The sequence below is a fragment of the Oncorhynchus gorbuscha genome, linkage group LG04 (assembly GCF_021184085.1).
Source record: "Oncorhynchus gorbuscha isolate QuinsamMale2020 ecotype Even-year linkage group LG04, OgorEven_v1.0, whole genome shotgun sequence".
NCBI lineage: Eukaryota > Metazoa > Chordata > Actinopteri > Salmoniformes > Salmonidae > Oncorhynchus > Oncorhynchus gorbuscha.
Genome location: NC_060176.1, coordinates 83423638 through 83436241, shown reverse-complemented (window position 1 = coordinate 83436241; position 12604 = coordinate 83423638). Strand labels below are relative to the sequence as shown.

At 48.9% G+C, this 12604-nt stretch overlaps 1 protein-coding gene across 4 annotated transcripts in view; it reads left to right on the top strand.

Moving 5' to 3' along the window:
* Nucleotides 1-12604, top strand: part of LOC124034729 (PDZ domain-containing protein 2-like) — a 139140-nt gene that overhangs the window by 52065 nt on the left and 74471 nt on the right. For all 4 annotated transcript variants that reach the window (XM_046348218.1, XM_046348216.1, XM_046348217.1 and 1 more), the window contains exon 3: nucleotides 7005-7150. In XM_046348218.1, the coding sequence (XP_046204174.1) occupies nucleotides 7005-7150 (146 nt within the window). The remainder of the gene's footprint in view (nucleotides 1-7004; nucleotides 7151-12604) is intronic.

Below are 12604 nucleotides of genomic sequence, written 5' to 3'. Positions count from 1 at the left end.
GACTACTGTTAACTCTGACTACTGTTAACTCTAACTACTGTTAACTCTGACTACTGTTAACTCTAACTACTGTTAACTCTGACTACTGTTAACTCTGACTACTGTTAACTCTAACTACTGTTAACTCTGACTACTGTTAACTCAGACACTACTGTTAACTCTGACTACTGTTAACTCAGACACTACTGTTAACTCTGACTACTGTTAACTCAGACACTACTGTTAACTCTGACTACTGTTAACTCTGACTACTGTTAACTCTGACTACTGTTAACTCTAACTACTGTTATGGTTTCTACTGTAAAGCTCCTACAGATGCTGAACCCAATATTCATGCGTTGGATGATTCAACATGCAGTTATTTAATTAAAGAATACTACAGTTTACTATAGAATGCAAGAGTCCTTACTAGAAAATACTGTAGTAAACTGTAAAGTACTACAGTAAATACTACAGTATTTTCCACAAAAAAACACTGTCATAAATACTACAAAAATATCCCCAAAAACACTGCAGTCTGCAAAAATACTACATTTTTTTGTATTTTGTAACTATAGTAAATACTACGGTAATGTCCGCAAAAACACTACACTTTTTTAACTATAGAAAAACAGTATTTAAATTGCATACACCCTGCCCATTCCCAGCCCCCCATATAGAAATTGGTACCACCCGTAAGTGAGAAATACACCATACATTATGCTCTATACGGGTTATAGAAAAGAACTCAAGCTCTGTATGTTCTGTTCAGACCCCAGACCTACAGCTTATGGAAAATGTACATTTCGTTGTTGTCGTATTTCTCCAGTAGGTTTCCTGAAGGCGAACGCCTCTACGTCAAAGATAATAAAACAAAAGCACTATTATTGAATACTACAGTAATATATGCAAAAACACAACAGTATATACCTTCAGTTTTCTTTTACCACAGTATTTATACTATATACTATAGAGTAAACTACAATAAAGTCTCCCAAAAAAATACTACAGTAAAAACTATAATATTCCAACCATAGTACACACTATAGTATAGGTTTCGTGTGAGATACACCTGAAAGCCGTGTATACAAGATAGCAGTGTTTCTGGTTGATCCAGTGTGTTCTATAAGACTGGCTGAGGAGTTCAAGAGAGTTGGGAAGCGTGAAAACGGGGAAAAGTTACACAGCGTGGGAACTCACGGAGATGTGACTGACTGTGACATGTCGGAAGGGCCAGGTTGAATGTCAGCTATGCCGATGCACTGCGACTCCACCCAGTGTCTGATGGTCTGTTTGTTTTGGTTTTTGTCTCTACAAATAATTAAGAAAGTTGCACACTCTTGTCTCCTTGTCGTTGCTACGTTTCGGCTGAAGAGCTTTCATCAGGGTGAGTTGTTCTGTCTCTCACACTGTTAGCTCAATACCATTCGAGACTAATGGCTGTAGTTGGTGTCAGGCTCTCCCACCGTTGGTCTAAAAGCCAGTCAGGACTAGGACAGGACTAGCTGTTGGGTTAGGGTTGGGAGAGGAGAGGACTAACTGTTGGGTTAGGGTTGGGAGAGGAGAGGACTAGCTGTTGGGTTAGGGTTGGGAGAGGAGAGGACTAGCTGTTGGGTTAGGGTTGGGAGAGGAGAGGACTAACTGTTGGGTTAGGGTTGGGAGAGGAGAGGACTAGCTGTTGGGTTAGGGTTGGGAGAGGAGAGGACTAGCTGTTGGGTTAGGGTTGGGAGAGGAGAGGACTAGCTGTTGGGTTAGGGTTGGGAGAGGAGAGGACTAGCTGTTGGGTTAGGGTTGGGAGAGGAGAGGACTAGCTGTTGGGTTAGGGTTGGGAGAGGAGAGGACTAGCTGTTGGGTTAGGGTTGGGAGAGGACTAACTGTTGGGTTAGGGTTGGGAGAGGACAGGACTAGCTGTTGGGTTAGGGTTGGGAGAGGACTAGCTGTTGGGTTAGGGTTGGGAGAGGAGAGGACTAGCTGTTGGGTTAGGGTTGGGAGAGGAGAGGACTAGCTGTTGGGTTAGGGTTGGGAGAGGACAGGACTAGCTGTTGGGTTAGGGTTGGGAGAGGACAGGACTAACTGTTGGTTTAGGGTTGGGAGAGGACAGGACTAGCTGTTTGATAAGGGTTAGGGTTGGGAGAGGACAGGACTAGCTGTTGGGTTAGGGTTGGGAGAGGACAGGACTAGCTGTTGGGTTAGGGTTGGGAGAGGAGAGGACTAGCTGTTGGGTTAGGGTTGGGAGAGGAGAGGACTAGCTGTTGGGTTAGGGTTGGGAGAGGAGAGGACTAGCTGTTGGGTTAGGGTTGGGAGAGGAGAGGACTAGCTGTTGGGTTAGGGTTGGGAGAGGAGAGGACTAGCTGTTGGGTTAGGGTTGGGAGAGGAGAGGACTAGCTGTTGGGTTAGGGTTGGGAGAGGAGAGGACTAGCTGTTGGGTTAGGGTTGGGAGAGGAGAGGACTAGCTGTTGGGTTAGGGTTGGGAGAGGACTAACTGTTGGGTTAGGGTTGGGAGAGGACAGGACTAGCTGTTGGGTTAGGGTTGGGAGAGGACTAGCTGTTGGGTTAGGGTTGGGAGAGGAGAGGACTAGCTGTTGGGTTAGGGTTGGGAGAGGAGAGGACTAGCTGTTGGGTTAGGGTTGGGAGAGGACAGGACTAGCTGTTGGGTTAGGGTTGGGAGAGGACAGGACTAACTGTTGGTTTAGGGTTGGGAGAGGACAGGACTAGCTGTTTGATAAGGGTTAGGGTTGGGAGAGGAGAGGACTAGCTGTTGGGTTAGGGTTGGGAGAGGACAGGACTAGCTGTTTGATAAGGGTTAGGGTTGGGAGAGGACAGGACTAGCTGTTTGATAAGGGTTAGGGTTGGGAGAGGAGAGGACTAGCTGTTGGGTTAGGGTTGGGAGAGGAGAGGACTAGCTGTTGGGTTAGGGTTGGGAGAGGAGAGGACTAGCTGTTGGGTTAGGGTTGGGAGAGGAGAGGACTAGCTGTTGGGTTAGGGTTGGGAGAGGACAGGACTAGCTGTTGGGTTAGGGTTGGGAGAGGAGAGGACTAGCTGTTTGATAAGGGTTAGGGTTGGGAGAGGAGAGGACTAGCTGTTGGGTTAGGGTTGGGAGAGGAGAGGACTAGCTGTTGGGTTAGGGTTGGGAGAGGAGAGGACTAGCTGTTGGGTTAGGGTTGGGAGAGGAGAGGACTAGCTGTTTGATAAGGGTTAGGGTTGGGAGAGGAGAGGACTAGCTGTTGGGTTAGGGTTGGGAGAGGAGAGGACTAGCTGTTGGGTTAGGGTTGGGAGAGGAGAGGACTTGCAGTTTTGATGTTGTTTGAATTAAAGAGTGGGGTTCAACAGCTAGTACTAAGAGAGAGAGGAGAGGACTAACTGTTGGGTTAGGGTTGGGAGAGGACAGGACTAGCTGTTGGGTTAGGGTTGGGAGAGGACAGGACTAACTGTTGGTTTAGGGTTGGGAGAGGACAGGACTAGCTGTTTGATAAGGGTTGGGAGAGGAGAGGACTAGCTGTTGGGTTAGGGTTGGGAGAGGAGAGGACTAGCTGTTGGGTTAGGGTTGGGAGAGGAGAGGACTAGCTGTTGGGTTAGGGTTGGGAGAGGACAGGACTAGCTGTTGGGTTAGGGTTGGGAGAGGAGAGGACTAGCTGTTGGGTTAGGGTTGGGAGAGGAGAGGACTAGCTGTTGGGTTAGGGTTGGGAGAGGAGAGGACTAGCTGTTGGGTTAGGGTTGGGAGAGGACAGGACTAGCTGTTGGGTTAGGGTTGGGAGAGGACTAGCTGTTGGGTTAGGGTTGGGAGAGGACAGGACTAGCTGTTGGGTTAGAGTTGGGAGAGGAGAGGACTCGCCATTGGATAAGGGTTAGGGTTGGGAGGTGAAATGAAAGGACTAGCCCAGACAAGTGTGTCCTTGACTGACTCACTGTCCTCAGGCACTTCCCTACCTACCTGTCATCACTCACAACACAGAACATCTTCAGACAGGACAGGACAGGACAGTGACTTGGTAATACTCACGCTCTCAGAGTGTCTGTTTGTGTCTTACTCACTACTCACACACTCAGGGTTCTTCTCTTTACTAAACTTTACTAGGCTGTTTGTTTTTCTCCAAGCAAAAATGTTAACAGAAATGGGAACAGCTAAATGGAATCTGCAACGGGTTTTAATCTTTCTCAGTGTCCAACAAGCTTTCTCTACCCTTAACCCAGTGTCCAACAAGCTTTCTCTGCCCTTAACCCAGTGTCCAACAAGCTTTCTCTGCCCTTAACCCAGTGTCCAACAAGCTTTCTCTACCCTTAACCCAGTGTCCAACAAGCTTTCTCTGCCCTTAACCCAGTGTCCAACAAGCTTTCTCTACCCTTAACCCAGTGTCCAACAAGCTTTCTCTACCCTTAACCCAGTGTCCAACAAGCTTTCTCTACCCTTAACCCAGTGTCCAACAAGCTTTCTCTACCCTTAACCCAGTGTCCAACAAGCTTTCTCTACCCTTAACCCAGTGTCCAACAAGCTTTCTCTGCCCTTAACCCAGTGTCCAACAAGCTTTCTCTACCCTTAACCCAGTGTCCAACAAGCTTTCTCTGCCCTTAACCCAGTGTCCAACAAGCTTTCTCTACCCTTAACCCAGTGTCCAACAAGCTTTCTCTACCCTTAACCCAGTGTCCAACAAGCTTTCTCTACCCTTAACCCAGTGTCCAACAAGCTTTCTCTGCCCTTAACCCAGTGTCCAACAAGCTTTCTCTACCCTTAACCCAGTGTCCAACAAGCTTTCTCTACCCTTAACCCAGTGTCCAACAAGCTTTCTCTGCCCTTAACCCAGTGTCCAACAAGCTTTCTCTGCCCTTAACCCAGTGTCCAACAAGCTTTCTCTACCCTTAACCCAGTGTCCAACAAGCTTTCTCTGCCCTTAACCCAGTGTCCAACAAGCTTTCTCTACCCTTAACCCAGTGTCCAACAAGCTTTCTCTGCCCTTAACCCAGTGTCCAACAAGCTTTCTCTACCCTTAACCCAGTGTCCAACAAGCTTTCTCTACCCTTAACCCAGTGTCCAACAAGCTTTCTCTACCCTTAACCCAGTGTCCAACAAGCTTTCTCTACCCTTAACCCAGTGTCCAACAAGCTTTCTCTACCCTTAACCCAGTGTCCAACAAGCTTTCTCTGCCCTTAACCCAGTGTCCAACAAGGTTTCTCTGCCCTTAACCCAGTGTCCAACAAGCTTTCTCTACCCTTAACCTTGTTCCAAAACAATGGTCATGTTGTTTGGTAAGAATAATGCCCCTCTCTCCACAGGTGTGATTACTACCTCTGAGGGTTTAGAGCTTGAGGCAGTCACCTCATACAAGTACTTGGGAGTATGACTAGACAGTACACTGTCCTTCTCTCAGCACATATCAAAGCTGCAGGCTAAAGTTAAATCTAGACTTGGCTTCCTCTATCGTAATCGCTCCTCTTTCACCCCAGCTGCCAAACTAATCCTGATTCAGATGACCATCCTACCCATGCTAGACTACAGAGATGTAATTTATAGATCGGAAGGTAAGGGTGCTCTGGAGCGGCTAGATGTTCTTTACCATTCGGCCATCAGATTTTCCACCAATGCTCCTTATAGGACACATCACTGCACTCTATACTCCTCTGTAAACTGGTCATCTCTGTATATCCATCCATGAGGCTTATTTATAAAACCCCTCTTAGGCCTCAGTCCCCCCTATCTGAGATAGCATCCTCTACATACAACACCCGTTCTGCCAGTCACATTGACGGTTACAGGTCAAACATTAAGAACACCTTCCTAATAATGAGTTGCCCCCCCCCCCTTCGCCCCCTCACTTCGTCGGGGCGTGGGACTTTACAGGGTGTCTAAAGCTTTCCACAGGGGTGTCTAAAGCTTTCCACAGGGGTGTCTAAAGCTTTCCACAGGGGTGTCTAAAGCTTTCCACAGAGTGTCTAAAGCTTTCCTCATTGGTTTGAATGGTGTCTGATCCCTCATTGGTTTGAATGGTGTCTGATCCCTCATTGGTTTGAATGGTGTCTGAACCCTCATTGGTTTGAATGGTGTCTGAACCCTCATTGGTTTGAATGGTGTCTGAACCATGACCCTAACCCTGTGTCTTGTCTGTGTCCTCCAGCCCAGAGAGGGAAGTCGTATCAACCATGACCCTAACCCTGTGTCTTGTCTGTGACCTCCAGCCCAGAGAGGCCAGTCGTATCAACCATGACCCTAACCCTGTGTCTTGTCTGTGACCTCCAGCCCAGAGAGGCCAGTCGTATCAACCATGACCCTAACCCTGTGTCTTGTCTGTGTCCTCCAGCCCAGAGAGGCCAGTCGTATCAACCATGACCCTAACCCTGTGTCTTGTCTGTGACCTCCAGCCCCAGAGAGGCCAGTCGTATCAACCATGACCCTAACCCTGTGTCTTGTCTGTGACCTCCAGCCCCAGAGAGGCCAGTCGTATCAACCATGACCCTAACCCTGTGTCTTGTCTGTGACCTCCAGCCCAAAGAGGGGAGTCGTATCAACTATGGCCCTAACCCTGTGTCTTGTCTGTGACCTCCAGCCCAGAGAGGCCAGTCGTATCAACCATGACCCTAACCCTGTGTCTTGTCTGTGACCTCCAGCCCAGAGAGGCCAGTCGTATCAACCATGACCCTAACCCTGTGTCTTGTCTGTGACCTCCAGCCCAGAGAGGCCAGTCGTATCAACCATGACCCTAACCCTGTGTCTTGTCTGTGACCTCCAGCCCAGAGAGGGGAGTCGTATCAACCATGACCCTAACCCTGTGTCTTGTCTGTGACCTCCAGCCCCAGAGAGGCCAGTCGTATCAACCATGACCCTAACCCTGTGTCTTGTCTGTGTCCTCCAGCCCATAGAGGGGAGTCGTATCAACCATGACCCTAACCCTGTGTCTTGTCTGTGACCTCCAGCCCAGAGAGGGGAGTCGTATCAACCATGACCCTAACCCTGTGTCTTGTCTGTGACCTCCAGCCCAGAGAGGCCAGTCGTATCAACCATGACCCTAACCCTGTGTCTTGTCTGTGACCTCCAGCCCAAAGAGGGGAGTCTTATCTGGAAGATGCACATGGTGAAAGGTCAGGAGGGTCTGGGCATCCAGATTACGGGAGGACGAGGGTCCAAGCGCTCCCCGCACGGCATCATCATAGCGCACGTAGAGGAGGGAGGCGCCACACAGAGGTAAGATATATATACACACACACACACACACACACATGCACACACACACACACATATGCACACACAGAAACGCGCGCATGCACACGCACACATGCACACACACACACACGCACGCACACACACACACACAAACACACGCACACACACGCACATATGCACACACACACGCACGCACACACACACAAACACACGCACACACACGCACATATGCACACACACACACATGGACGCACACACACACACGCACATACACACACACACACATGCATACACACATACAGGCATACACACTTAACACCCACAAAAGCGAAAGGAAACATAAATACCACCAGTACCTGTGTGTGTGTACCCGTGCGTGTGTGTGACCACATCCACTTTAGGGACACACAGCTGATCTGCTGTGTGAATAGGGAGGATATCAATGCAAACTGAAGTGTTCAAGAGGTTGATGTTCATGAGTAAATATCTTTCAGAAGGAGATCTTTCCCATCAGCCAGTTACAAAACAATTATGTCACAATTTGATTTCCATTTAGCAGCCCTAATACCAGCAGCATACCACCCTGCATCTCTCCCTCCACCAGCCCTAATACCAGCAGCCCTAATACCAGCATCATATCACCCTGCATCTCTCCCTCCACCAGCCCTAATACCAGCAGCCCTAATACCAGCAGCCCTAATACCAGCAGCCCTAATACCAGCAGCCCTAATACCACCAGCCCTAATACCAGCAGCCCTAATACCAGCAGCCCTAATACCCGCAGCATACCACCCTGCATCTCTCCCTCCAGCAGCCCTAATACCAGCAGCATACCACCCTGCATCTCTCCCTCCAGCAGCCCTAATACCAGCATCATACCACCCTGCATCTCTCTCCCTCCAGCAGCCCTAATACCAGCAGCATACCACCCTGCACATCTCCCTCCAGCAGCCCTAATACCAGCAGCATACCACCCTGCATCTCTCTCCCTCCAGCAGCCCTAATACCAGCAGCATACCACCCTGCATCTCTCCCTCCAGCAGCCCTAATACCAGCAGCATACCACCCTGCATCTCTCCCTCCAGCAGCCCTAATACCAGCAGCATACCACCCTGCATCTCTCCCTCCAGCAGCCCTAATACCAGCAGCATACCACCCTGCATCTCTCCCTCCAGCAGCCCTAATACCAGCAGCATACCACCCTGCATCTCTCCCTCCAGCAGCCCTAATACCAGCATCATACCACCCTGCATCTCTCTCCCTCCAGCAGCCCTAATACCAGCAGCATACCACCCTGCATCTCTCTCCCCTCCAGCAGCCCTAATACAAGCAGCATACCACCCTGCATCTCTCCCTCCAGCAGCCCTAATACCAGCAGCATACCACCCTGCATCTCTCCCTCCAGCAGCCCTAATACCAGCATCATACCACCCTGCATCTCTCTCCCTCCAGCAGCCCTAATACCAGCAGCATACCACCCTGCATCTCTCTCCCCTCCAGCAGCCCTAATACAAGCAGCATACCACCCTGCATCTCACTGCTGGTTTGCTTCTGAAGCTAAGCAGGGTTGGTCCTGGTCAGTTCCTGGATGGGAGACCAGATGCTACTGGCAGTGGTGTTAGAGGGCCAGTAGGAGGCACTCTTTTTCCTCTGGTATAAAAAATATCCAAATTCCCCAGGGCAGTGATTGGGGACATTGCCCTGTGTAGGGTGCTGTCTTTCGGATGGGACGTTAAACGGGTGTCCTGACTTTCTGCGGTCATTAAAGGTCCCATGGCAGTGATTGGTGACGTTGCCCTGTGTAGGGTGCTGTCTTTCGGATGAGACGTTAAACGGGTGTCCTGACTTTCTGCGGTCATTAAAGGTCCCATGGCACTTATCGTAACAGTAGGGGTGTTAACCCCGGTGTCCTGGCTAAATTCCTAATCTGGCCCTCAAACCATCACGGTCACCTAATAATCCCCAGTTTACAATTGGCTCATTCATCCCCCTTCCTCTCCCTTGTAACTATTCCCCAGGTCGTTGCTATAAATGAGAACGTGTTCTCAGTCAACTTACCTGGTAAAATAAAAATCTAAAACAATATTGGCTTTATTATGTACAGTACATATTGGACACACCTACTCATTCAATGGTTTTCATTTATTTGTGCTATTTTCTACATTGTAGAATAATAGTGAAGACATCAAAACTATTAAATAACACATATGGAATCATGTAGTAACCAAAAATGTGTTAACATTTCTTTTCCAAATAGCCATCCTTTGCCTTGATGAAAGCTTTGCAAACTATTGGCATTCTCTCAACTAACTCCATGAGGTAGTCACCTGGAATGCATTTCAATTAACAGGTATGCCTTGTTAATTTGTGGAATTTCTTTCGTTCTTAATGCGTTTGAGCCAATCAGTTGTGTTGTGACAAGGTAGGGATGGTATACAGAAGATAGCCCTATTTGGTAAAAGACCAAGTCCATATTATGGCAAGAAAAGCTCAGATAAGCAAAGAGAAATGACAGTCCATCATTACTTTAAGTCATGAAGGTCAGTCAATAGGGAAAATGTCAAGGACTTTGAAAGTTTCGCAAAAACCATCAAGCGCTATGATGAAACTGGCTCTCATGAGGACCGCCACAGGAAAGGAAGACCCAGAGTTACCTCTGCTGCAGAGGATAAGTTCATTAGAGTTAACTGGCTCTCATGAGGACCGCCACAGGAAAGGAAGACCCAGAGTTACCTCTGCTGCAGAGGATAAGTTCACTAGAGTTAACTGGCTCTCATGAGGACCGCCACAGGAAAGGAAGACCCAGAGTTACCTCTGCTGCAGAGGATAAGTTCATTAGAGTTAACTGGCTCTCATGAGGACCACCACAGGAAAGGAAGACCCAGAGGATCAGTTCATTAGAGTTAACAGCCTCAAATTGCAGCCCAAATAAATGCTTCACAGAGTTCAAGTAACAGACACATATCAATATCAACTGTTCAGAGGAGACTGTGTGAATCAGGCCATCATGGTCGAATTGCTGCAAAGAAACCACTACTCAAGGACACCGATAAGAAGAAGAGACTTGATTGGGCCAAGAAATACGAGCAATGGACATTAGACCGGTGAAAATCTGTCCTTTGGTCAGACGAGTCCAAATTTGCAAATTTGGTTCCAACCGCCGTTTCTTTGTGAGACGCAGAGTAGGTGAACGGATGATCTCTGCATGTGTATTTCGCACCGTGAAGCATGGAGGAGGAGGTCTGCGATTTGTTTAGAATTCAAGGCACTATTTAACCAGCATGACTACCACAGCATTCAGCAGAGATACACCATCCCATCTGGTTTGTGCTTAGTGGGACTATCATTTGTTTTTCAACAGGACAATGACCCAACACACCTCCAGGCTGTGTAAGGGCCATTTGACCAAGAAGGAGAGTGGTGGAGTGCTGCATCAGGTGACCAGACGTTATTCTATAACTTGTACGCTGAGAGTCAGGAAGCAAGTTCAGGGACTTTTAATATTAAATAACACAAGGATCAAAACAAGTAACATGAGTAGCGTACAGACATGAACCACTGGAACAGAAACAATAACGCCTGGGGAAGGAACCAGGACTGACAGATACAGGGGAGGTAATCATGCAGGTGATTGAGTTCAGCTGAGTTTTTTAAGTTGCGCGTAATGATGGTGACAGGTGTGCGTAATAATGAGCAATCTGACGACCTCGAGCGCTGGAGAAGAGGAGTATATGTGTCAATTAAAAAAATATATTTTAGAAGATTTGTTTAACAATTTTTGTGATTTACTACATGATTCCATAAGTGTTATTTCATAGTTTTGATACAATGTAGAAAATAGTAACAATAAAGAAAAACACTTAAATGGTGTTATAAAACTTTTGACTGGTACTGGGTGGGTGTGTTTTTCATCTTATATTTTCCTCTGGTTGTTTGGTGGAGGGGTCTGTAGCAGACTGTCCGTGGTCTGTTCCTGACTGTCCGTGGTCTGTTCCTGACTGTCCGTGGTCTGTTCCTGACTGTCCGTGGTCTGTTCCTGACTGTCCGTGGTCTGTTCCTGACTGTCCGTGGTCTGTTCCTGACTGTCCGTGGTCTGTTCCTGACTGTCCGTGGTCTGTTCCTGCCTGTTCGTGGTCTGTTCCTGCCTGTCCGTGGTCTGTTCCTGACTGTCCGTGGTCTGTTCCTGACTGTCCGTGGTCTGTTCCTGACTGTCCGTGGTCTGTTCCTGACTGTCCGTGGTCTGTTCCTGACTGTTCCTGCCTGTCCGTGGTCTGTTCCTGACTGTCCGTGGTCTGTTCCTGACTGTCCGTGGTCTGTTCCTGACTGTCCGTGGTCTGTTCCTGTCTGTCCGTGGTCTGTTCCTGACTGTCCGTGGTCTGTTCCTGACTGTCCGTGGTCTGTTCCTGACTGTTCCTGCCTGTTCGTGGTCTATAGCAGACTGTCCGTGGTCTGTTCCTGACTGTCCGTGGTCTGTTCCTGACTGTTCGTGGTCTGTTCCTGACTGTCCGTGGTCTGTTCCTGACTGTCCGTGGTCTGTTCCTGTCTGTTCGCTGTCTGTTCCTGACTGTCCGTGGTCTGTTCCTGACTGTTCCTGACTGTTCGCTCTCTGTTCCTGACTGTTCGTGGTCTGTTCCGGCCTGTTCGTGGTCTGTTCCTGACTGTTCGTGGTTTGTTCCTGACTGTTCGTGGTCTGTTCCTGACTGTTCGTGGTCTGTAGCAGACTGTCCGTGGTGTGTTCCTGACTGTCCGTGGTCTGTAGCAGACTGTCCGTGGTCTGTTCCTGACTGTTGGTGGTCTATAGCAGACTGTCCGTGGTCTGTTCCTGACTGTTCGTGGTCTATAGCAGACTGTCCGTGGTCTGTTCCTGACTGTCCATGGTCTGTTCCTGCCTGTTCACTGTCTGTTCCTGACTGTCCATGGTCTGTTCCTGACTGTCCATGGTCTGTAGCAGACTGTCCGTGGTCTGTTCCTGACTGTTCGTGGTCTATAGCAGACTGTCCGTGGTCTGTTCCTGACTGTTCGTGGTCTGTTCCTGACTGTTCGTGGTCTGTTCCTGACTGTCCGTGGTCTGTTCCTGCCTGTCCATGGTCTGTTCCTGACTGTCCGTGGTCTGTTCCTGACTGTCCGTGGTCTGTTCCTGACTGTCCGTGGTCTGTTCCTGACTGTCCGTGGTGTGTTCCTGACTGTCCGTGGTCTGTTCATGACTGTCCGTGGTCTGTTCCTGACTGTCCGTGGTCTATAGCAGACTGTCCGTGGTCTGTTCCTGACTGTCCATGGTCTGTTCCTGCCTGTTCACTGTCTGTTCCTGACTGTCCGTGGTCTGTAGCAGACTGTCCATGGTCTGTTCCTGACTGTCCGTGGTCTGTTCCTGCCTGTCCATGGTCTGTTCCTGACTGTCCGTGGTCTGTAGCAGACTGTTCGTGGTCTGTTCCTGACTGTCCGTGGTCTGTTCCTGACTGTTCGTGGTCTGTTCCT